The sequence below is a fragment of the Euprymna scolopes genome, chromosome 46 (genome assembly GCF_053919585.1).
Source record: "Euprymna scolopes isolate OS-2025 chromosome 46, ASM5391958v1, whole genome shotgun sequence".
In the NCBI taxonomy this organism is placed as follows: Eukaryota; Metazoa; Mollusca; class Cephalopoda; order Sepiida; family Sepiolidae; genus Euprymna; species Euprymna scolopes.
This window is the reverse complement of record NC_136527.1, coordinates 88059319-88084033: the sequence shown is the minus strand read 5'-3', so window position 1 is coordinate 88084033 and position 24715 is coordinate 88059319. Positions and strand designations below refer to the sequence as shown.

Sequence of the window (24715 nt, the reverse complement as noted above, 5' to 3'; positions counted from 1 at the left end):
ACTTGCCATTAAATAGCTTGTCTTTTCTAAACTTGCCATTAAATAGCTTGTCTTTTCTAAACTTGCCATTAAATAGCTTGTCTTTTCTAAACTTCACATTAAATAGCTTGTCTTTTCTAAACTTGCCATTAAATAGCTTGTCTTTTCTAAACTTCACAATAAATAGCTTGTCTCTTGTAAACTTGCCATTAAATAGGTTGTCTCTTGTAAACTTCACATTAAATAGCTTGTCTTTTGTAAACTTCACATTAAATAGCTTGTCTTTTGTAAACTTCACATTAAATAGCTTGTCTTTTGTAAACTTCACATTAAATAGCTTGTCTTTTGTAAACTTCACATTAAATAGCTTGTCTTTTGTAAACTTCACATTAAATAGCTTGTCTTTTGTAAATTTCACATTAAATAGCTTGTCTTTTGTAAACTTCACATTAAATAGCTTGTCTTTTGTAAACTTCACATTAAATAGCTTGTCTTTTGTAAACTTCACATTAAATAGCTTGTCTTTTGTAAACTTCACATTAAATAGCTTGTCTTTTGTAAACTTTACATTAAATAGCTTGTCTTTTGTAATTTCACATTAAATAGCTTGTCTTTTGTAATTTCACATTAAATAGCTTGTCTTTTGTAAACTTGCCATTAAATAGCTTGTCTTTTGTAAACTTGCCATTAAATAGCTAGTCTTGTAAACTTGCCATTAAATAGCTTGTCTTTTGTAAACTTCACATTAAATAGCTTGTCTTTTGTAAACTTCACATAAAATAGCTTGTCTTTTGTAATTTCACATTAAATAGCTTGTCTTTTGTAATTTCACATTAAATAGCTTGTCTTTTGTAAACTTCACATTAAATAGCTTGTCTTTTGTAAACTTTACATTAAATAGCTTGTCTTTTGTAAATTTCATATTAAATTGCTTGTCTTTTGTAAACTTCACATTAAATAGCTTGTCTTTTGTAAACTTCACATTAAATAGCTTGTCTTTTGTAAACTTCACATTAAATAGCTTGTCTTTTGTAAACTTCACATTAAATAGCTTGTCTTTTGTAAACTTTACATTAAATAGCTTGTCTTTTGTAATTTCACATTAAATAGCTTGTCTTTTGTAATTTCACATTAAATAGCTTGTCTTTTGTAAACTTGCCATTAAATAGCTTGTCTTTTGTAAACTTGCCATTAAATAGCTAGTCTTGTAAACTTGACATTAAATAGCTTGTCTTTTGTAAACTTCACATTAAATAGCTTGTCTTTTGTAAACTTCACATAAAATAGCTTGTCTTTTGTAATTTCACATTAAATAGCTTGTCTTTTGTAATTTCACATTAAATAGCTTGTCTTTTGTAAACTTCACATTAAATAGCTTGTCTTTTGTAAACTTTACATTAAATAGCTTGTCTTTTGTAAATTTCATATTAAATTGCTTGTCTTTTGTAAACTTCACATTAAATAGCTTGTCTTTTGTAAACTTCACATTAAATAGCTTGTCTTTTGTAAACTTCACATTAAATAGCTTGTCTTTTGTAAACTTCACATTAAATAGCTTGTCTTTTGTAAACTTCACATTAAATAGCTTGTCTTTTGTAAATTTCACATTAAATAGCTTGTCTTTTGTAAATTTCACATTAAATAGCTTGTCTTTTGTAAATTTCACATTAAATAGCTTGTCTTTTGTAAACTTCACATTAAATAGCTTGTCTTTTGTAAACTTCACATTAAATAGCTTGTCTTTTGTAAATTTCACATTAAATAGCTTGTCTTTTGTAAACTTCACATTAAATAGCTTGTCTTTTGTAAACTTCACATTAAATAGCTTGTCTTTTGTAAACTTCACATTAAATAGCTTGTCTTTTGTAAACTTCACATTAAATAGCTTGTCTTTTGTAAACTTTACATTAAATAGCTTGTCTTTTGTAATTTCACATTAAATAGCTTGTCTTTTGTAATTTCACATTAAATAGCTTGTCTTTTGTAAACTTGCCATTAAATAGCTTGTCTTTTGTAAACTTGCCATTAAATAGCTAGTCTTGTAAACTTGACATTAAATAGCTTGTCTTTTGTAAACTTCACATTAAATAGCTTGTCTTTTGTAAACTTCACATAAAATAGCTTGTCTTTTGTAATTTCACATTAAATAGCTTGTCTTTTGTAATTTCACATTAAATAGCTTGTCTTTTGTAAACTTCACATTAAATAGCTTGTCTTTTGTAAACTTTACATTAAATAGCTTGTCTTTTGTAAATTTCATATTAAATTGCTTGTCTTTTGTAAACTTCACATTAAATAGCTTGTCTTTTGTAAACTTCACATTAAATAGCTTGTCTTTTGTAAACTTCACATTAAATAGCTTGTCTTTTGTAAATTTCACATTAAATAGCTTTTCTTTTGTAAACTTGCCATTAAATAGCTTGTCTTTTGTAAATTTCACATTAAATAGCTTGTCTTTTCTAAACTTGCCATTAAATAGCTTGTCTTTTGTAAACTTCACGTTAAATAGCTTGTCTTTTGTAAACTTCACGTTAAATAGCTTGTCTTTTGTAAACTTCACGTTAAATAGCTTGTCTTTTGTAAACTTCACGTTAAATAGCTTGTCTTTTGTAAACTTCACGTTAAATAGCTTGTCTTTTGTAAACTTCACGTTAAATAGCTTGTCTTTTGTAAACTTCACGTTAAATAGCTTGTCTTTTGTAAACTTCACGTTAAATAGATTGTCTTTTGTAAACTTCACGTTAAATAGCTTGTCTTTTGTAAACTTCACGTTAAATAGCTAGTCTTTTGTAAACTTCACATTAAATAGCTTGTCTTTTGTAAATTTCACATTAAATAGCTTGTCTTTTGTAAATTTCACATTAAATAGCTTGTCTTTTGTAAACTTCACATTAAATAGCTTGTCTTTTGTAAACTTCACATTAAATAGCTAGTCTTTTGTAAACTTCACATTAAATAGCTTGTCTTTTGTAAATTTCACATTAAATAGCTTGTCTTTTGTAAATTTCACATTAAATAGCTTGTCTTTTGTAAATTTCACATTAAATAGCTTGTCTTTTGTAAACTTCACATTAAATAGCTTGTCTTTTGTAAACTTCACGTTAAATAGCTTGTCTTTTGTAAACTTCACGTTAAATAGCTTGTCTTTTGTAAACTTCACGTTAAATAGCTTGTCTTTTGTAAACTTCACGTTAAATAGCTTGTCTTTTGTAAACTTCACGTTAAATAGCTTGTCTTTTGTAAACTTCACGTTAAATAGATTGTCTTTTGTAAACTTCACGTTAAATAGCTTGTCTTTTGTAAACTTCACATTAAATAGCTAGTCTTTTGTAAACTTCACATTAAATAGCTTGTCTTTTGTAAATTTTACATTAAATAGCTTGTCTTTTGTAAACTTCACATTAAATAGCTAGTCTTTTGTAAACTTCACATTAAATAGCTTGTCTTTTGTAAATTTCACATTAAATAGCTTGTCTTTTGTAAATTTTACATTAAATAGCTTGTCTTTTGTAAATTTCACATTAAATAGCTTGTCTTTTGTAAATTTTACATTAAATAGCTTGTCTTTTGTAAACTTCACATTAAATAGCTAGTCTTTTGTAAACTTCACATTAAATAGCTTGTCTTTTGTAAATTTCACATTAAATAGCTTGTCTTTTGTAAATTTTACATTAAATAGCTTGTCTTTTGTAAACTTCACATTAAATAGCTTGTCTTTTTTAAACTTCACATTAAATAGCTTGTCTTTTGTAAATTTCACATTAAATAGCTTGTCTTTTGTAAACTTCACATTACATTTCATAATACAAGGTTTACACTTTTATTTTTTAAATTTCGTATGCTTCGAAAGAAATCTTTTTTGGCATTTAAGGACCTAAATGGTGAAGGGGTGTGATTTTGTTGCTAGGCTGTTGTTTTTCAGGGATATGTACGTCGAAGAGGGACCAGTGCAATGAGTACATTAGAGCACATTTCTGTATCAGTATTTTGTTTATTTTTCGAGTTTTGAACCATTACTGATACTCCAAAGGCAGACAGACATGTTGTTGCGGGTCATCTTGCTGTCAATTTACTTTCTCAGTTGGACTCTACTTGTTTGTTTTTTTTGAAGTGAATAAAAGCTTTAAAATACTTATCTTTCCTTTGGTAATAAAAAATTGGTCAGTCATCTCATAAGAGGTATAGCAATAAAATATTTTCATGACAATTTTAAATATTTGTACAAAAACTTATTGACAGCACCTTATATATAGGTTTTTTTTTTTAAGAATAAATTGAAAAAGAGTAAAACTCGGTATTTCTATAAACATTCTAAAAATTTTATTACAATAAAAATTTAAAAAATAAAAAAAAAATTATAATAGCATATAATAATTGTAAATCTGTTTCTATCACCATGACAGGAGACACAGGATGAAAAATGTTTTATTTCAGTAGATTTGTTAAATGTGAAAATAGTCTGCAACTCCAATCTCATATTTTTCTTCTAACTAAAAGTAATACTGATATTTTTTCAGGTCAGATCATCAATTGTCTATTTTCAAATCGGAGGAAAATTAATATTAAAACTACATATTGAATAGTTTTCGTAAACTTCAGATAAAATAGCTTGTCTTTTCTAAACTTGCCATTAAATAGCTTGTCTTTTCTAAACTTGCCATTAAATAGCTTGTCTTTTCTAAACTTGCCATTAAATAGCTTGTCTTTTCTAAACTTGCCATTAAATAGCTTGTCTTTTCTAAACTTGCCATTAAATAGCTTGTCTTTTCTAAACTTGCCATTAAATAGCTTGTCTTTCCTAAACTTGCCATTAAATAGCTTGTCTTTTCTAAACTTGCCATTAAATAGCTTGTCTTTTCTAAACTTGCCATTAAATAGCTTGTCTTTTCTAAACTTGCCATTAAATAGCTTGTCTTTTCTAAACTTGCCATTAAATAGCTTGTCTTTTCTAAACTTGCCATTAAATAGCTTGTCTTTTCTAAACTTGCCATTAAATAGCTTGTCTTTTCTAAACTTGCCATTAAATAGCTTGTCTTTTCTAAACTTGCCATTAAATAGCTTGTCTTTTCTAAACTTGCCATTAAATAGCTTGTCTTTTCTAAACTTGCCATTAAATAGCTTGTCTTTCCTAAACTTGCCATTAAATAGCTTGTCTTTTCTAAACTTGCCATTAAATAGCTTGTCTTTTCTAAACTTGCCATTAAATAGCTTGTCTTTTCTAAACTTGCCATTAAATAGCTTGTCTTTTCTAAACTTGCCATTAAATAGCTTGTCTTTTCTAAACTTGCCATTAAATAGCTTGTCTTTTCTAAACTTGCCATTAAATAGCTTGTCTTTTCTAAACTTGCCATTAAATAGCTTGTCTTTTCTAAACTTGCCATTAAATAGCTTGTCTTTTCTAAACTTGCCATTAAATAGCTTGTCTTTTCTAAACTTGCCATTAAATAGCTTGTCTTTTCTAAACTTGCCATTAAATAGCTTGTCTTTTCTAAACTTGCCATTAAATAGCTTGTCTTTTGTAAACTTCACATTAAATAGCTTGTCTTTTGTAAATTTCACATTAAATAGCTTGTCTTTTGTAAACTTCACAATAAATAGCTTGTCTCTTGTAAACTTCACATTAAATAGCTTGTCTTTTGTAATCTTCCATTAAATAGCTTGTCTTTTGTAAATTTCACATTAAATAGGTTGTCTTTTGTAAATTTCACATTAAATAGCTTGTCTTTTGTAAATTTCACATTAAATAGCTTGTCTTTTGTAAACTTCACATTAAATAGCTTGTCTTTTGTAAATTTCACATTAAATACCTTGTCTTTTGTAAACTTCACATTAAATACCTTGTCTTTTGTAATCTTCCATTAAATAGCTTGTCTTTTGTAAACTTAACATTAAATAGCTTGTCTTTTGTAAATTTCACATTAAATAGGTTGTCTTTTGTAAATTTCACATTAAATAACTTGTCTTTTGTAAACTTCACATTAAATAGCTTGTCTTTTGTAAACTTCACATTAAATAGCTTGTCTTTTGTAAACTTCACATTAAATAGCTTGTCTTTTGTAAACTTCACATTAAATAGCTTGTCTTTTGTAAATTTCACATTAAATAGCTTGTCTTTTGTAAACTTCACATTAAATAGCTTGTCTTTTGTAAACTTCACATTAAATAGCTTGTCTTTTGTAAACTTCACATTAAATAGCTTGTCTTTTGTAAACTTCACATTAAATAGCTTGTCTTTTGTAAACTTTACATTAAATAGCTTTTCTTTTGTAATTTCACATTAAATAGCTTGTCTTTTGTAATTTCACATTAAATAGCTTGTCTTTTGTAAACTTGCCATTAAATAGCTTGTCTTTTGTAAACTTGCCATTAAATAGCTAGTCTTGTAAACTTGCCATTAAATAGCTTGTCTTTTGTAAACTTCACATTAAATAGCTTGTCTTTTGTAAACTTCACATTAAATTGCTTGTCTTTTGTAAACTTCACATTAAATAGCTTGTCTTTTGTAAACTTCACATTAAATAGCTTGTCTTTTGTAAACTTCACATTAAATAGCTTGTCTTTTGTAAACTTCACATTAAATAGCTTGTCTTTTGTAAACTTCACATTAAATAGCTTTTCTTTTGTAAACTTCACATTAAATAGCTTGTCTTTTGTAAACTTCACATTAAATAGCTTGTCTTTTCTAAACTTGCCATTAAATAGCTTGTCTTTTGTAAACTTCACATTAAATAGCTTGTCTTTTGTAAACTTCACATAAAATAGCTTGTCTTTTGTAAACTTCACATTAAATAGCTTGTCTTTTGTAAACTTCACATTAAATAGCTTGTCTTTTGTAAACTTCACATTAAATACCTTGTCTTTTGTAAACTTCACATTAAATAGCTTGTCTTTTGTAAACTTCACATTAAATAGCTTGTCTTTTGTAAACTTCACATTAAATAGCTTGTCTTTTGTAAACTTCACATTAAATAGCTTGTCTTTTGTAAACTTCACATTAAATAGCTTGTCTTTTGTAAACTTCACATAAAATAGCTTGTCTTTTGTAAACTTCACATTAAATAGCTTGTCTTTTGTAAACTTCACATAAAATAGCTTGTCTTTTGTAAACTTCACATTAAATAGCTTGTCTTTTGTAAACTTCACATTAAATAGCTTGTCTTTTGTAAACTTCACATTAAATAGCTTGTCTTTTGTAAACTTCACATAAAATAGCTTGTCTTTTGTAAACTTCACATTAAATAGCTTGTCTTTTGTAAACTTCACATTAAATAGCTTGTCTTTTGTAAACTTCACATTAAATAGCTTGTCTTTTGTAAACTTCACATTAAATAGCTTGTCTTTTGTAAACTTCACATTAAATAGCTTGTCTTTTGTAAACTTCACATTAAATAGCTTGTCTTTTGTAAACTTCACATAAAATAGCTTGTCTTTTGTAAACTTCACATTAAATAGCTTGTCTTTTGTAAACTTCACATTAAATAGCTTGTCTTTTGTAAACTTCACATTAAATAGCTTGTCTTTTGTAAACTTCACATTAAATAGCTTGTCTTTTGTAAACTTCACATTAAATAGCTTGTCTTGTAAATTTCACATTAAATAGCTTGTCTTTTGTAAACTTCACATTAAATAGCTTGTCTTTTGTAATTTCACATTAAATAGCTTGTCTTTTGTAAACTTCACATTAAATAGCTTGTCTTTTGTAAATTTCACATTAAATAGCTTGTCTTTTGTAATTTCACATTACATTTCATAATACATGGTTTACACTTTTATTTTTTGTAAATTTCATATAACGTTTTTTGTAAAATTTATATTACATAGTTAGTTTTTTGTAAAGTCTATATAACATAGCTTGTTATTTTTTTGTAAGCGTTGTATTACATAGTTTACATGTTCTTTTGTAAAATTTAGTAACATATCTTGTTTAGTTTTGTTTTTTGTGTAAGCGTTGTATTACATGGTGTTTACATGTTTTTCTGTAAACCTCATTTGACATAGCTTGTTTTTTTTTGTACACTTTGCATAGTGTGCTTCTTTAGAAAAGAGGAGAAAATAGACTACTTGATTCTGTAAAGTTTACATTAAATAGCTTCTTTAAATTAATTTTGTAAATTTCTTATTAAGTTATTTGGTATTACATGATTCACACATATTTTGTTAACTTCATATAACATACCTTGTTTTCTGTAAAATTTATATTACATAGTTTTTGTTTTCGTAAACTTTATATTACGGAGTACTGTTTCCACATCTGGGCAGGAGCTGCTAGAAAGGACTTATCCTGCCTTGATAGAGTTCAAAATAAACTTCATAGCCTCATAGGGGATGTCCTTTTCTCTTCCCTGCAACCTCTCTCTCACAGAAGAGATGTTGCAAGTTTGTCTCTGATGTATCGTTATTTTCATGGCAAATGCTCGGCTGAGCTCCAATCTATGGTCTCCTTTCATCAGACTTTCACAAGAAACACTCGTCTAGCTGTAAACACTATCAATAATTCCCCCCACTCTTTATCTGTACCGAAACCTAAACGTAGATTCCATGAACAAAGCTTCTTTCTTAGAACTGCACGCCTGTGGAATTGTCTTCCGTTTTCCTGCTTTCCGGCTGACTACAATATGGTTGTCATCAAGTCTAACATAAATTTTAGTGAACCGTTCCATGTAAGTTAACAAATTTACTGAATTTCAATTATTACCGATTACTATATTGTCCAATTTCTACTGTACACGCTTTAACCCTTATCCTCGGGTGGCCTCTTGGCCTTGATAAGGAGTGATGCCTATGTAAAAAAAAAATTACATAGCTTTGTGTTCATAAATTTCATATAAGATAGCTTGCTTTATGTAAAATTTACATTACATAGTTTGTTTTTTGTAAAATTTATGTAACATAGCTTGTTATATTTTCGTATTTCATGGTTTACATTTTTTTTTTGTAAATTCCACATAACACAGCTTGATTTTTTTTTGTAAATTTGCATAGTGTGCTTCTTTAACAAAGGGGAGAAAATAAATTACTTTTAAATTTTATAAAATTCTGCTACTTTTTCGATAAAATGCTTGAAAGGCGAATCACCAAATTGTTGCCTCCACATGAACTCGGAGAAGTAAGAGTCGACCATTTGTCTGTGGGTGCCGCACTCTTTCTTATTTTTCTGCTTCGCCTTTTGCCACAGTCTTTGTATGGGGTTCGATTTCATAAAAGCGTTCGCATCCACAAAGTTATATTTGTCAACTTCTTGAAGACTGTTGTAATGTTCTTCGCCAAGTCTATCGCAGGCATGCCAACAATCAGAAATTATTATGGTTCCAGGTCGAATATATTCCCGAATTAAGTTTATTAAGGTTCCAGCATCTCTGGATGGAACAGTCGCTAAAAATCCTTTTTTTGTTTGTTGTTCGTAGCCGCCAAAAACCCATACTTGCCGTAATATCTTGCCATCGCTTCTTTTCGGACGGGCAAATATACTCTCATCAATTTCAACTGTACAACCTTCTCCACCTATCACTTCTGGATGTCGAAAATAGTATTCCAAGCAAATATCACGGAAGAACATTTTCCAGTCACAGATTGTCCGTGCAGAGTTGATTCGGCATTCTCGTTCTACGTTTATAAAACTGGCCGCTTGATACGACCATAAATACATCATATCGAGGATTTGGTGCAATCCTAAATTTGCACCCTCAAAAAAACTACCTTTCCGGATGGAGGATTCTTTTTTGCATCGATGCCATGAACATTTCCACGTGAAACCATCGGGGATATTTCGCTTCATTAGGTGCATTGGTTTTCCGCATTGGCATTGCCGTTCAGTGGAAAGTAATTTCAAACTTTGGAGAAAATCAATTGTTTTTCTCTTGTCACTGGTTATTTCGATCAATTCTCTGTGATTAAGAGAGTGGAGATTTACCGTTTCCATCTTTTTTTTTACATGTACGAAATCTTTATCTATAATATAAATCTCACCTGTCTGTTTAAATGTATGTATGTATGGATGTATGTTTGCCTAAAACTTTCGACAGAGATGACAGATTTTCACGAAATTGGTATCGTTTTGAAGCTCAATCCTTCGGACGACAAATATTGAAAAGTCGGCTAAAAACATTAATTCTTTCAGCCTCAACTGGGCACTTTTCTACAGGGAGGGGTCGCTTTTTTTCGCTGATATTTTCGAGAGTCATCCTCTCTTTTCAATTGACTAGCCTTAATTTAAACCTTCGCCGTTTCCGGTTTGGCAATGGACGAAACAGCAAAGACGTCACGTTTTTTTATTTTTATTCAAATTTTTTTTCTCCTTTGCGGTACGGGTTTGAGCCTCCGTTCCTACTACCACTATATTTTTTTTTTTTTTGCTGGACACACACTTCCAAACACCCGGGCACCCAGGCTAGTATACCTATAAACGTGAGAATGTGTGTGTGTGTGTGTGTGTGTGGACACTTCTCAACCTATATACTCAACAAATTTTTGATCTACTGGAGTCAAAATTGAAAAATCGGAGTTGGCAGGTGTAAGTCGACTTTAAGTGCAAAAACTAGAATATAGTATAATGAATCAAATGTTACTTAAACATTCAATAAAAATATCAATGCTTGTTGCATTTCATAGCAAATATTAATAAGTTCAAATAGCTGTCATAGTACCATAGGATACTATTTGCCTGGGATTGGATGTAATTAATCCTTTAAAAGATAAAATTCAAACTCAAGCTTTAGTTTAACAGATAATGAAAATTAATTATCGATATATCTATAAAAGTGAAATTGTCTGTGTGTGTGTCTGTGTGTGTACATTTCCCTACCAAACTACTCTGTCAATTTTCAGTTTACAGATTCGAGATTTGACATGAGGGGTATTGAGATTTGGGAAAATCTTCTAAATCCGTTTTCGGACAGAAATTTGGCTGTCAAGGAGTCAAAGTTCAACAATTTGACCTTTAAAATCTCTACCAAACTCCTCGGTCAATTTTGGGTCTAAACACTGAAAATTTAAGATGTAGGTTACTTAGACATGGATCAAGCCCAAAAGAATAAATGTTAACAGGTCAAAACTTTAAAAAAAAATTGACCTCTGCGGTCTCTACCAAATTACCCAATTTTTGGTCTTAACATTTGAAATTTTATGTAAAGTGTATTTAGACACGAGGCAAGCTTTTTAATCAGTTTTTGTCTGAAAATTTGGCTGCAAAAGGGTCAAAGTTCAAAAGATTTGACCTTTGTCGTCTCTAGCAAACTATTCAGCCAATTTTGGGTCTAAACATTTGAAATTTTACATAAAGGGTATTCAGACATGCAGCAAGCTTTTTAATCAGTTTTTGGGTGAAAATGTGGCTGCCAAGAGGTTAAAGTTGAAACAGTTGACCTTTGTAGATTCTGCCAAACTCCTCCGCATATTTTGGGTCAAAACACTAGAAATTTTAAATGTAGGTTTCCTGGACATGAGTCAAACTTTTTAATATATATATACGTATGCACATAAAGTTATGAACAGTACATAGGACCCGAGCAAAGCCAGGGTGAACTGCTAATATATCTATAAAAGTGAGAATGTGTGTGTATGTGAGGACACTTCTCAACCTATATACTCAACAAATTTTTGACCTACAGACTTGAAATTTAGTGCATAGGGTATTCAGACATGTGGAAGACTTTAATCTTTTTTCAACCTTAAAAATTATATTCTCAATTATTTACATGGGTTTTCCTTTTCATCTATTAATGATTACGTTTCATTTAATGTCCGTCAATATTCATAGGCATCAGCTTTCTCCTCAGTTTGTGTTTACATTGTCCTGTATAAATTTAATGGAAAATACTATTCCACAAATTGTAAAAATATCCAGAACATTCTCTTTCCTCCATTGTCGTTGTTTCCTGTGAATAAATAAAACAGTTTATTTTAATCCAATACACATTAACAACATTTATAAAAAACATAAATATTAAAAGAACAGATCAAAACGACACATATTGCTTAAACATTAAATAAAATATTAATACAATACATGATGTGTTTCATAGCAAACTATCTGGCCACCCAGCATTGCCTGGTCGTACAATAAACTTAAACATGACATTTCAATTTATGTAGATTGCGTGTGTATTATTATAGAATCAATTCTTTGATTATTATATACTAGCAGGACCCGTTAGCCGGCATTGCCCGGTCGTACAATACGTTTAAACATGATATTTTAATTTATGTAGATTGCGTATGTATTATTATAGAATCAATCCTCTATTGATTATTATATACTAGCAGGACCCGTTAGCCGGCATTGCCCGGTCGTACAATACGTTCAAAAATGATATTTTAATTTATGCAGATTGCGTATGTATTATTATAGAATCAATCCTCTATTGATTATTATATACTAGCAGGACCCGTTAGCCGGCATTGCCCGGTCGTACAATACGTTCAAAAATGATATTTTAATTTATGCAGATTGTGTATGTATTATTATAGACTCAATCCTCTATTGATTATTATATACTAGCAGGACCCGTTAGCCGGCATTGCCCGGTCGTACAATACGTTTAAACATGATATTTTAATTTATGTAGATTGCGTATGTATTATTATAGAATCAATCCTCTATTGATTATTATATACTAGCAGGACCCGTTAGCCGGCATTGCCCGGTCGTACAATACGTTCAAAAATGATATTTTAATTTATGCAGATTGCTTATGTATTATTATAGAATCAATCCTCTATTGATTATTATATACTAGCAGAACCCGTTAGCCGGCATTGCCTGGTCGTACAATATGCTTAAACATAATATTTTAATTTATGTAGATTGCATATGTATTATTATAGAATCAATCCTCTATTGATTATTATATACTAGCAGGACCTGTTAGCCGGCATTGCCCGGTCGTACAATACGTTTAAACATGATATTGTAATTTATGTAGATTGCATATGTATTATTATAGAATCAATCCTCTATTGATTATTATATACTAGCAGGACCCGTTAGCCGGCATTGCCCGGTCGTACAATACGTTCAAAAATGATATTTTAATTTATGCAGATTGCGTATGTATTATTATAGAATCAATCCTCTATTGATTATTATATACTAGCAGGACCCTTTAGCCGGCATTGCCTGGTCGTACAATACGTTTAAACATGATATTGTAATTTATGCAGATTGCGTATGTATTATTATAGAATCAATCCTCTATTGATTATTATATACTAGCAGAACCTGTTAGCCGGCATTGCCCGGTCGTACAATACGTTCAAAAATGATATTTTAATTTATGCAGATTGCGTATGTATTATTATAGAATCAATCCTCTATTGATTATTATATACTAGCAGGACCCGTTAGCCGGCATTGCCCGGTCGTACAATACGTTTAAACATGATATTGTAATTTATGCAGATTGCGTATGTATTATTATAGAATCAATCCTCTATTGATTATTATATACTAGCAGAACCCGTTAGCCGGCATTGCCCAGTCGTACAATACGTTTAAACATGATATTGTAATTTATGCAGATTGCGTATGTATTATTATAGAATCAATCCTCTATTGATTATTATATACTAGCAGGACACGTTAGCCGGCATTGCCCGGTCGTACAATACGTTCAAAAATGATATTTTAATTTATGCAGATTGCGTATGTATTATTATAGACTCAATCCTCTATTGATTATTATATACTAGCAGGACACGTTAGCCGGCATTGCCCGGTCGTACAATACGTTCAAAAATTATATTGTCATTTATGCAGATTGCGTATGTATTATTATAGAATCAATCCTCTATTGATTATTATATACTATCAGGACCCGTTAGCCGGCATTGCCCGGTTGTACAATACGTTCAAAAATGATATTTTAATTTATGCAGATTGCGTATGTATTATTATAGAATCAATCTTCTATTGATTATTATATACTAGCAGGACCTGTTAGCCGGCATTGCCCGGTCGTACAATACGTTCAAAAATGATATTTTAATTTATGCAGATTGCATATGTATTATTATAGAATCAATCCTCTATTGATTATTATATACTAGCAGGACCCGTTAGCCGGCATTGCCCAGTCGTACAATATGCTTAAACATGATATTTTAATTTATGCAGATTGCGTATGTATTATTATAGAATCAATCCTCTATTGATTATTATATACTAGCAGGACCCGTTAGCCGGCATTGCCCGGTCGTACAATATGCTTAAACATGATATTTTAATTTATGCAGATTGCCTATGTATTATTATAGAATCAATCCTCTATTGATTATTATATACTAGCAGGACCCGTTAGCCGGCGTTGCCCGGTCGTACAATATGCTTAAACATGATATTTTAATTTATGCAGATTGCATATGTATTATTATAGAATCAATCCTCTATTGATTATTATATACTAGCAGGACCCGTTAGCCGGCATTGCCCGGTCGTACAATATGCTTAAACATGATATTTTAATTTATGCAGATTGCATATGTATTATTATAGAATCAATCCTCTATTGATTATTATATACTAGCAGGACCCGTTAGCCGGCATTGCCCGGTCGTACAATATGCTTAAACATTATATTTTAATTTATGCAGATTGCATATGTATTATTATAGAATCAATCCTCTATTGATTATTATATACTAGCAGGACCCGTTAGCCGGCATTGCTCGGTCGTACAATATGCTTAAACATGATATTTTAATTTATGCAGATTGCGTATGTATTATTATAGAATCAATCCTCTATTGATTATTATATACTAGCAGGACCCGTTAGCCGGCATTGCCCCGTCGTACAATATGCTTAAACATGATATTTTAATTTATGCAGATTGCATATGTATTATTATAGAATCAATCCTCTATTGATTATTATATACTAGCAGGAACCGTTAGCCGGCATTGCCCGGTCGTACAATATGCTTAAAAATGATATTTTAATTTATGCAGATTGCGTATGTATTATTATAGAATCAATCCTCTATTGATTATTATATACTAGCAGGAACCGTTAGCCGGCATTGCCCGGTCGTACAATATGTTTAAAAATGATATTTTAATTTATGCAGATTGCGTATGTATTATTATAGAATCAATCCTCTATTGATTATTATATACTAGCAGGAACCGTTAGCCGGCATTGCCCGGTCGTACAATATGCTTAAAAATGATATTTTAATTTATGCAGATTGCGTATGTATTATTATAGAATCAATCCTCTATTGATTATTATATACTAGCAGGAACCGTTAGCCGGCATTGCCCGGTCGTACAATATGCTTAAAAATGATATTTTAATTTATGCAGATTGCGTATGTATTATTATAGAATCAATCCTCTATTGATTATTATATACTAGCAGGACCCGTTAGCCGGCATTGCCCGGTCGTACAATATGTTTAAAAATGATATTTTAATTTATGCAGTTTGCGTATGTATTATTATAGACTCAATCCTCTATTGATTATTATATACTAGCAGGAACCGTTAGCCGGCATTGCCCGGTCGTACAATATGTTTAAAAATGATATTTTAATTTATGCAGATTGCGTATGTATTATTATAGACTCAATCCTCTATTGATTATTATATACTAGCAGGAACCGTTAGCCGGCATTGCCCGGTCGTACAATATGTTTAAAAATGATATTTTAATTTATGCAGATTGCGTATGTATTATTATAGACTCAATCCTCTATTGATTATTATATACTAGCAGGAACCGTTAGCCGGCATTGCCCGGTCGTACAATATGTTTAAAAATGATATTTTAATTTATGCAGATTGCGTATGTATTATTATAGACTCAATCCTCTATTGATTATTATATACTAGCAGGACCCGTTAGCCGGCATTGCCCGGTCGTACAATATGTTTAAAAATGATATTTTAATTTATGCAGATTGCGTATGTATTATTATAGACTCAATCCTCTATTGATTATTATATACTAGCAGGACCCGTTAGCCGGCATTGCCCGGTCGTACAATATGTTTAAAAATGATATTTTAATTTATGCAGATTGCGTATGTATTATTATAGACTCAATCCTCTATTGATTATTATATACTAGCAGGAACCGTTAGCCGGCATTGCCCGGTCGTACAATATGTTTAAAAATGATATTTTAATTTATGCAGATTGCGTATGTATTATTATAGACTCAATCCTCTATTGATTATTATATACTAGCAGGAACCGTTAGCCGGCATTGCCCGGTCGTACAATATGTTTAAAAATGATATTTTAATTCATGCAGATTGCGTATGTATTATTATAGACTCAATCCTCTATTGATTATTATATACTAGCAGGAACCGTTAGCCGGCATTGCCCGGTCGTACAATATGTTTAAAAATGGTATTTTAATTTATGCAGATTGCGTATGTATTATTATAGACTCAATCCTCTATTGATTATTATATACTAGCAGGACCCGTTAGCCGGCATTGCCCGGTCGTACAATATGTTTAAAAATGATATTTTAATTTATGCAGATTGCGTATGTATTATTATAGACTCAATCCTCTATTGATTATTATATACTAGCAGGAACCGTTAGCCGGCATTGCCCGGTCGTACAATATGTTTAAAAATGATATTTTAATTTATGCAGATTGCGTATGTATTATTATAGAATCAATCCTCTATTGATTATTATATACTAGCAGGAACCGTTAGCCGGCATTGCCCCGTCGTACAATATGTTTAAAAATGATATTTTAATTTATGCAGATTGCGTATGTATTATTATAGACTCAATCCTCTATTGATTATTATATACTAGCAGGAACTGTTAGCCGGCATTGCCCGGTCGTACAATATATTTAAAAATGATATTTTAATTTATGCAGATTGCGTATGTATTATTATAGACTCAATCCTCTATTGATTATTATATACTAGCAGGAACCGTTAGCCGGCATTGCCCGGTCGTACAATATGCTTAAACGTGATATTGTAATTTATGCTGATTGCGTTATGTATTATTATAGAATCAATCCTCTATTGATTATTATATACTAGCAGGACCCGTTAGCCGGCATTGCCCGGTCGTACAATATGTTTAAAAATGATATTTTAATTTATGCAGATTGCGTATGTATTATTACAGAATCAATCCTCTATTGATTATTATATACTAGCAGGACCTGTTAACCGGCGTTGCCCGGTCGTACAATACACTTAAACATGATACTTTAATTTATGCTGATTGCGTATGTGATGTTATAGAATCAATCCTCTATTGATTATTATATACTAGCAGGACCCGTTAGCCAGCATTGCCCGGTCGTACAATACATTTAAACATGATATTGTAATTTATGCAGATTGCGTATGTGATGTTATAGAATCAATCCTCTATTGATTATTATATACTAGCAGGACCTGTTAGCCGGCATTGCCCGGTCATACAATACACTTAAACATGATATTTTAATTTATGCAGATTGCATATGTATTATTATAGAATCAATCCTCTATTGATTATTATATACTAGCAGGACCCGTTAGCCGGCATTATATATTATGAGGATTAATTTGCCCGGGGGGCTAAAATAAGCAAAAAAAATAGAACAGTATTAATGATAATGTCGTTCATCAAATTCTGTCTGTGTTTGTTTAAAATATCATGTCAACTGATATTCGGGCTTAACGAACAGAAAAATAGACATTTTTCTGTTATAAGAAGAATTTTTGCAGGGAAATATTTTTATGTAACACCGGCCGGTGTAACTTAGAATATTTCCTTGTAAAAATTCTTATTTATCTATAAGGAATAAAGACTATTTTTAAGATCAAATTTTTTCGATTAGTCCTGTATAAATTTAATGAAAAGTACTATTCCACAAATTGTAAAAATATTCACAAGATTCTCTTTACTCTATTGTTAAGATTTATAAGAAACATCAAAAAGACACATGTTGCTTAAACATTAAATAAAAACATCAATGCAATACATGATGCAAATTTTGATATTTTTTCTGTTATAGATAAAAATAGAAGAATTTTTACAGGGAAATATTTTATGTAACACTAGGCATGTGTAACTTAGAATATTTCCCTGTAAAAATTCTTATTTATCTATAAGGGATAAAGACTATTTTTTAAGATCAGATTTTTTCGATTTGTCCTGTGTAAATTTAATTTTTAATCCAATACACATTAACACGAAACCTCCGTTCAGTCTCGAGAGACAAAGGATACCCCTTGTAAAGGCAGTTGCGCATGCAATTGTGAGGCAGGGGTTTCACAATCCCCAACCACACCTCTCCTGAATCAGCACTGTTTGAGTCCAGTGGCAAGGAGAAGAACAGGAGGACTGGAAACAATACCGAGATAAGCGGAGAGCACATACAGCACCTGGAAATCCCAAATGGTCACCCATTTAGTACTGACCAGGTTCGACGTTGCTTAACTTCGGTGATCCAGTGGAAACCGGTTTGTCAACGTGATTACACATTTATAAGAAACATGATTCACATTTATAAGAAACATGATTCACATTTATAAGAAACAAGGAATATTAAAAGAACTGATCAAAAAGACAGGTGTTGCTTAAACATTAAATAAAAACATCAATACATGATGCGTTTCATAGCAAATATTAATAAGTTGTTTTTAATAAATAGCTGATCATAGCTTGGATTGCCTAGGATTGGATGTAATTAATCCTTTAAAAGATTAAGCTCAAACTCAAGCTTCAGTTCAACAATTAATGAAAAGAACACTCCATAGCAATACACATGGCTGTTAAAATGCTTCAGATAATCACAGATTAAAAATCGAATCGGAAACTTGAAAACAAAATTAACTTTTTCTTGTGCGTACCTATTTTAGGGCTGACATACACGAGCGAGGCCCCCATTGTGAAATACGCAATGTTGTAGGTAGCGCGTTGCAGGGAGAATTCCCTTTTCTTTTCCAGATCAAAAAACTTTGCGTTTTTTGGGTTATTTTTTTATGTTTCATTTTTTGGGGGGGCCGGAGATCATAGTAACAATACACATCGCCGTTAAAATGCTTTGGATAATCACAGATTTCAAGGGGTTTCTGCTAAAATAGTCATATTTTAAAAACCAAAGCATTTTAAGTCTTCAAAATGCCACCGTTTTGTTCAGAAATTAATATACTTTCAAATGAATTAGTAAATAATAACATACATTATATATTTTTAGAGTTTTAAGCAAATAAAGTGATAAAAATGTGAACATCATAAAACAGAATTTTCGGTAAGATTTTGTAACAACCCTCCACTGATTTCTAAACATTTGTACCGTTTAGAACGAATCAATACATGTTGCTTTTCATGGTTCACATATTAATGCGTTTTTTGAGGGTTTTTTTTTACTTTGCTGCAAAGAAGGTAGGCTCTCTCTACCATGCTAGAAAGTTACTTATGCCTGAAAGTATCCTGTACCTCTACAAGGCCACCATTCACCAAGTTGTCATATTTGTGCTGGTGCGTCTGCTACTAATCTCTCACTTCTGGACAGAGTTCAAAAGAGAGTTACCAACCTAGTATGTCCTGCACTATCAACCAAACTCCAACCTCTGTCTCATCACTGAAATGTTGCATCCCTCTGCTTGTTTTACAAGTAGTTTAATGGTGAATGCTCTAGCGAACTACCCCTCAACGTAAATACCCCTGACAAGAAGCAAAGTCCCACCCCTAGACAGTAAAGTACGAAAGCTTTCTACTCTAATAGTTTCTTTCCCAGATTTGCTAGACTTCGGAATTCCCTTCCAGGTTCCTGCTTTCCCAACTGTACTGACATGCAGGAGTTCAAGTGCAATGTAAGCAGACATCTTGCTGCTCAACTCCCTACCTAGTATCCTTGCAACTTATGTCCCAGATAGTAGCCCCCTACATCCAAGTGGCACTGCGCTTTGTTTGGGGTGAAAATGTTAAATCAACAAACAGTATCCGAGGGTTATCTTTGGGTTAGGTGACTTGTGTTTATGTAAAAACCGAACTAAATGAAAGTGAAACGAAATAAAATTGACTTCTTTTGATAAAAAAAATGCACACAACCTATAATCTTTTAAATACTGTTTTTTAGTGTTTAACGTTTAATAATCTATATAATTATAAAGCTCAAATGACCTTGTAACGAGTGATGTAACCCACTTTCCAGTTTACAACATCTGGTTGCGTATGTGTGCATAAACATTAACCCATAACAACGTAAACAAATAAACACAAATCGCTTCTTTTGCAGATTTTGACCTGTGCACTGAAATATTAACGTTATTATTTCAAAATTATTATTTAACATGGAAAGAGTGGGGGTGTTTTGCAACTATTCTTTATTACAACTATACTGTCGCTATTTTCTTACAACTAAACAACTTTAACCCGTTGAAAAACATTAGAACAATTGCAGTAAAGCCAAGACTACTACTACTACTACTACTACTACTACTATCTATCCGTCCCTTTTCCTTCCTTCCTTTTTTTATTTTTGTTTACATTTCTAGATACAAAATAGTTGTGTGAGAACGGTGAATTTGTTGACACATTTGCTAACCTGTTTCAATATTAGTTTTATTTTATTTTATTTATTTAGGTTTTATTTTTTGCTTTAGGTTTTATTAATTATTTTTTTTTTTTTTTGCGATTTTAAGTTTCTATAACTTGGTTGAAGGATTCCAATATGGGTTTTTCATGCTTATATTTCTCATCGGTAGGCTCATGTGCATTTTTGCTGCTAAATGACTTTCGTCGGCGTTCGATTCATAGGAAAATCATGTTTAATTTTTTATTTTTAAGCGATTATTCGGAAAAATAGGTAATTTTACACGAATAGGGAGGATTTTTATTTTTCATGTTTGAGTGATCTGTCCGTGATTTTTTCATTTTAACATACTTTCATAGAAATGTTTCTGTTATGTAAAAAAAAAAAACCTATTTTCTTTTTTTTTTTTTACAAGGGTGTCACCACATTATCAAGGCCAAGAGGCCACTCGAGGATAAGGGTTAATAGGTATACATTAGTCATTGTGATTTTAGCATAGTAAACAGTGGGAATTTTGAAACTTGGATTATTTAGGGGGACGATTCAATTAGAACTTGTTCACATTGGACTTTTTCTTTTTTTTTTCATAGGTATCAACTCATTATCAAGGCCAAGAGGCCACTCAAGGATAAGGGTTAAAGAGTGTACAGTAGAAATTCATGCTCATACATTAATTCCATAGAAAATATAACATACTGACCCAACGGGTCACGGGTAGTCTAGTAAAGTACAGATTCCAGATTTACGAAAAAAAAAAAAAATTTTTAAATGGTTTTATGCTTCTGTTTTTATATTATTAAATTTATATTTTATATTATTAAATTTATGTTTTATATTATTAAATTTATATTTTATATTATTAAATTTATATTTTATATTATTAAATTTATATTTTATATTATTAAATTTATATTTTATATTATTAAATTTATATTTTATATTATTAAATTTATATTTTATATTATTAAATTTATATTTTATATTATTAAATTTATGTTTTATATTATTAAATTTATGTTTTATATTATTAAATTTATATTTTATATTATTAAATTTATGTTTTATATTATTAAATTTATATTTTATAATATTAAATTTATATTTTATATTATTAAATTTATATTTTATATTATTAAATTTAAGTTTTATATTATTAAATTTATGTTTTATATTATTAAATATATATTTTATATTATTAAATTTATATTTTATATTTTATATTATTAAATTTATGTTTTATATTATTAAATTTATATTTTATATTTTATATTATTAAATTTATGTTTTATATTTTATATTATTAAATTTATGTTTTATATTATTAAATTTATATTTTATATTTTATATTATTAAATTTATGTTTTATATTATTAAATTTATATTTTATATTTTATATTATTAAATTTATGTTTTATATTATTAAATTTATATTTTATATTTTATATTATTAAATTTATGTTTTATATTATTAAATTTATATTTTATATTTTATATTATTAAATTTATGTTTCATATTATTAAATTTATATTTTATATTATTAAATTTATGTTTTATATTATTAAATTTATGTTTTATATTATTAAATTTATATTTTATATTATTAAATTTATGTTTTATATTATTAAATTTATGTTTTATATTATTAAATTTATATTTTATATTTTATATTATTAAATTTATGTTTCATATTATTAAATTTATATTTTATATTATTAAATTTATATTTTATATCATTAAATTTATATTTTATATCATTAAATTTATATTTTATATTATTAAATTTATATTTTATATTATTAAATTTATATTTTATATTATTAAATTTATGTTTTATATTATTAAATTTATATTTTATATTATTAAATTTATATTTTATATTATTAAATTTATATTTTATATTATTAAATTTATATTTTATATTATTAAATTTATATTTTATATTATTAAATTTATATTTTATATTATTAAATTTATATTTTATATTATTAAATTTATATTTTATATTATTAAATTTATGTTTTATATTATTAAATTTATATTTTATATTATTAAATTTATGTTTTATATTATTAAATTTATATTTTATAATATTAAATTTATATTTTATATTATTAAATTTATATTTTATATTATTAAATTTAAGTTTTATATTATTAAATTTATGTTTTATATTATTAAATATATATTTTATATTATTAAATTTATATTTTATATTTTATATTATTAAATTTATGTTTTATATTATTAAATTTATATTTTATATTTTATATTATTAAATTTATGTTTTATATTTTATATTATTAAATTTATGTTTTATATTATTAAATTTATATTTTATATTTTATATTATTAAATTTATGTTTTATATTATTAAATTTATATTTTATATTTTATATTATTAAATTTATGTTTTATATTATTAAATTTATATTTTATATTTTATATTATTAAATTTATGTTTTATATTATTAAATTTATATTTTATATTTTATATTATTAAATTTATGTTTCATATTATTAAATTTATATTTTATATTATTAAATTTATGTTTTATATTATTAAATTTATGTTTTATATTATTAAATTTATATTTTATATTATTAAATTTATGTTTTATATTATTAAATTTATGTTTTATATTATTAAATTTATATTTTATATTTTATATTATTAAATTTATGTTTCATATTATTAAATTTATATTTTATATCATTAAATTTATATTTTATATCATTAAATTTATATTTTATATTATTAAATTTATATTTTATATTATTAAATTTATATTTTATATTATTAAATTTATATTTTATATTATAAAATTTATATTTTATATTATTAAATTTATATTTTATATTATTAAATTTATATTTTATATTATTAAATTTATATTTTATATTATTAAATTATAGTTTGATTCATGCAGATTTTGTATTCATTACAGAGCCAATTCTCTATTGAGTATCATATTGTACCTAATATATCGTAGTGATTGATTTTATTGAATATCATATTGTACCTAATATATCGTATTGCTTTCAAAAGTTTTTAAAAAATGTAATCAGGTAAAATTAAACCAAAATATTTAGCGTTCCAGTCTCATTCACTAACATTTATCGACAGATAAAAAAAAATCTATGAATGAATTTACGCATGTGCAAAAAGTAATAGACATTTTGACAAAATTGAAACAAACGATAAAAATAAAAAATGGATGCTTGATCCGATAGTAGACAGATCGATTCTTTAAAGTATGTCATTTTAAGCAAAAAAAAATATTACGTCATGTCGAAAATAGTAATATATCCAAACATAATGAAAATTCATAGAGTAGAAAGTTATTTATAGTTAAAAGCAAATTTTATGGAAAATTGGGTAAAACTGCATTTTTTTTTAGATGTCACAAAGTAGACACATACACATAGGGGACATAATTCTGAAAGAAATGTTCTAAATTACTTGTGTCATAACTGGATTATTTGTTGTCTATAGCGATAGACATTTTCACTAAAAACATCTAGAAGTGTAAGCCATTTTGAGTGTCAGAACAGTTTCAGATGGTTCGCTGTTACACACAAGTCCTGGTAGGTGACTTCTTTGTAGTAGACAGTTCCACAGATCAACATATTCTTACCATGTCGAAACCCGGGAAAGAACATGTAAAATTGCTCCAGAAAAGGTTTAATATTTAATATTTATGAAGCAATTCTGGTTTCTGATTGGTTGGTAGCAGCACGTGAATTTATTTGATTTGTCAGTTCTTAGCAGCATCGTTTATAAATAGTATCGTCCGACTGTGTGGGATCATACCCCATTAGTCTTCCAAAATATTGCAACAAAACACAACAGCAATTGTTCTGCTTGATTAATTTTCATGATTTTTGGATATATTACTGTTTTCGACATGACAATTAAGTACGTAATATTGTTTTTGCTTAAAACCATTTGTATTTAAGAATACAATTTAACAAACACCAAAAAAAAAAAAAATGATCATTATGTCCAAAAATTCAGATGCTGTAATTGGAGGACTTAGGGTAATGATGGTTGTTTTTGTTTTACGGCATATCAACCTTTTTCAGGTTATTTAATACTGAACCCAAAGATTTTGAAGAAAAATTTTTTAATAGAATATATTTGTTGTTTTCAAGTCGGTTTCTAGTTAACCCATAGTTGGGACCCAAACAGTTACTACCACTCCGCGTCAGAGTGGACCTGGGA

The 24715-nt window shown here is 28.6% G+C and overlaps 1 protein-coding gene across 2 annotated transcripts in view; it reads right to left on the bottom strand.

Moving 5' to 3' along the window:
* The window catches only part of LOC145270652 (uncharacterized), a 151031-nt gene that overhangs the window by 107436 nt on the left and 18880 nt on the right, over positions 1–24715 (bottom strand). The window contains exon 2 of one of the 2 annotated variants that reach the window (XM_080126263.1): positions 6307–11852. The exons of the other annotated variant lie outside the window; for it this stretch is intronic. Within the exon in view, the coding sequence (XP_079982389.1) occupies positions 8999–9898 (900 nt within the window). The 5' untranslated portion in view covers positions 9899–11852 and the 3' untranslated portion in view covers positions 6307–8998. Of the gene's footprint in view, positions 1–6306; positions 11853–24715 lie in introns of those variants that run through there. 2 annotated transcript variants of the gene reach the window in all.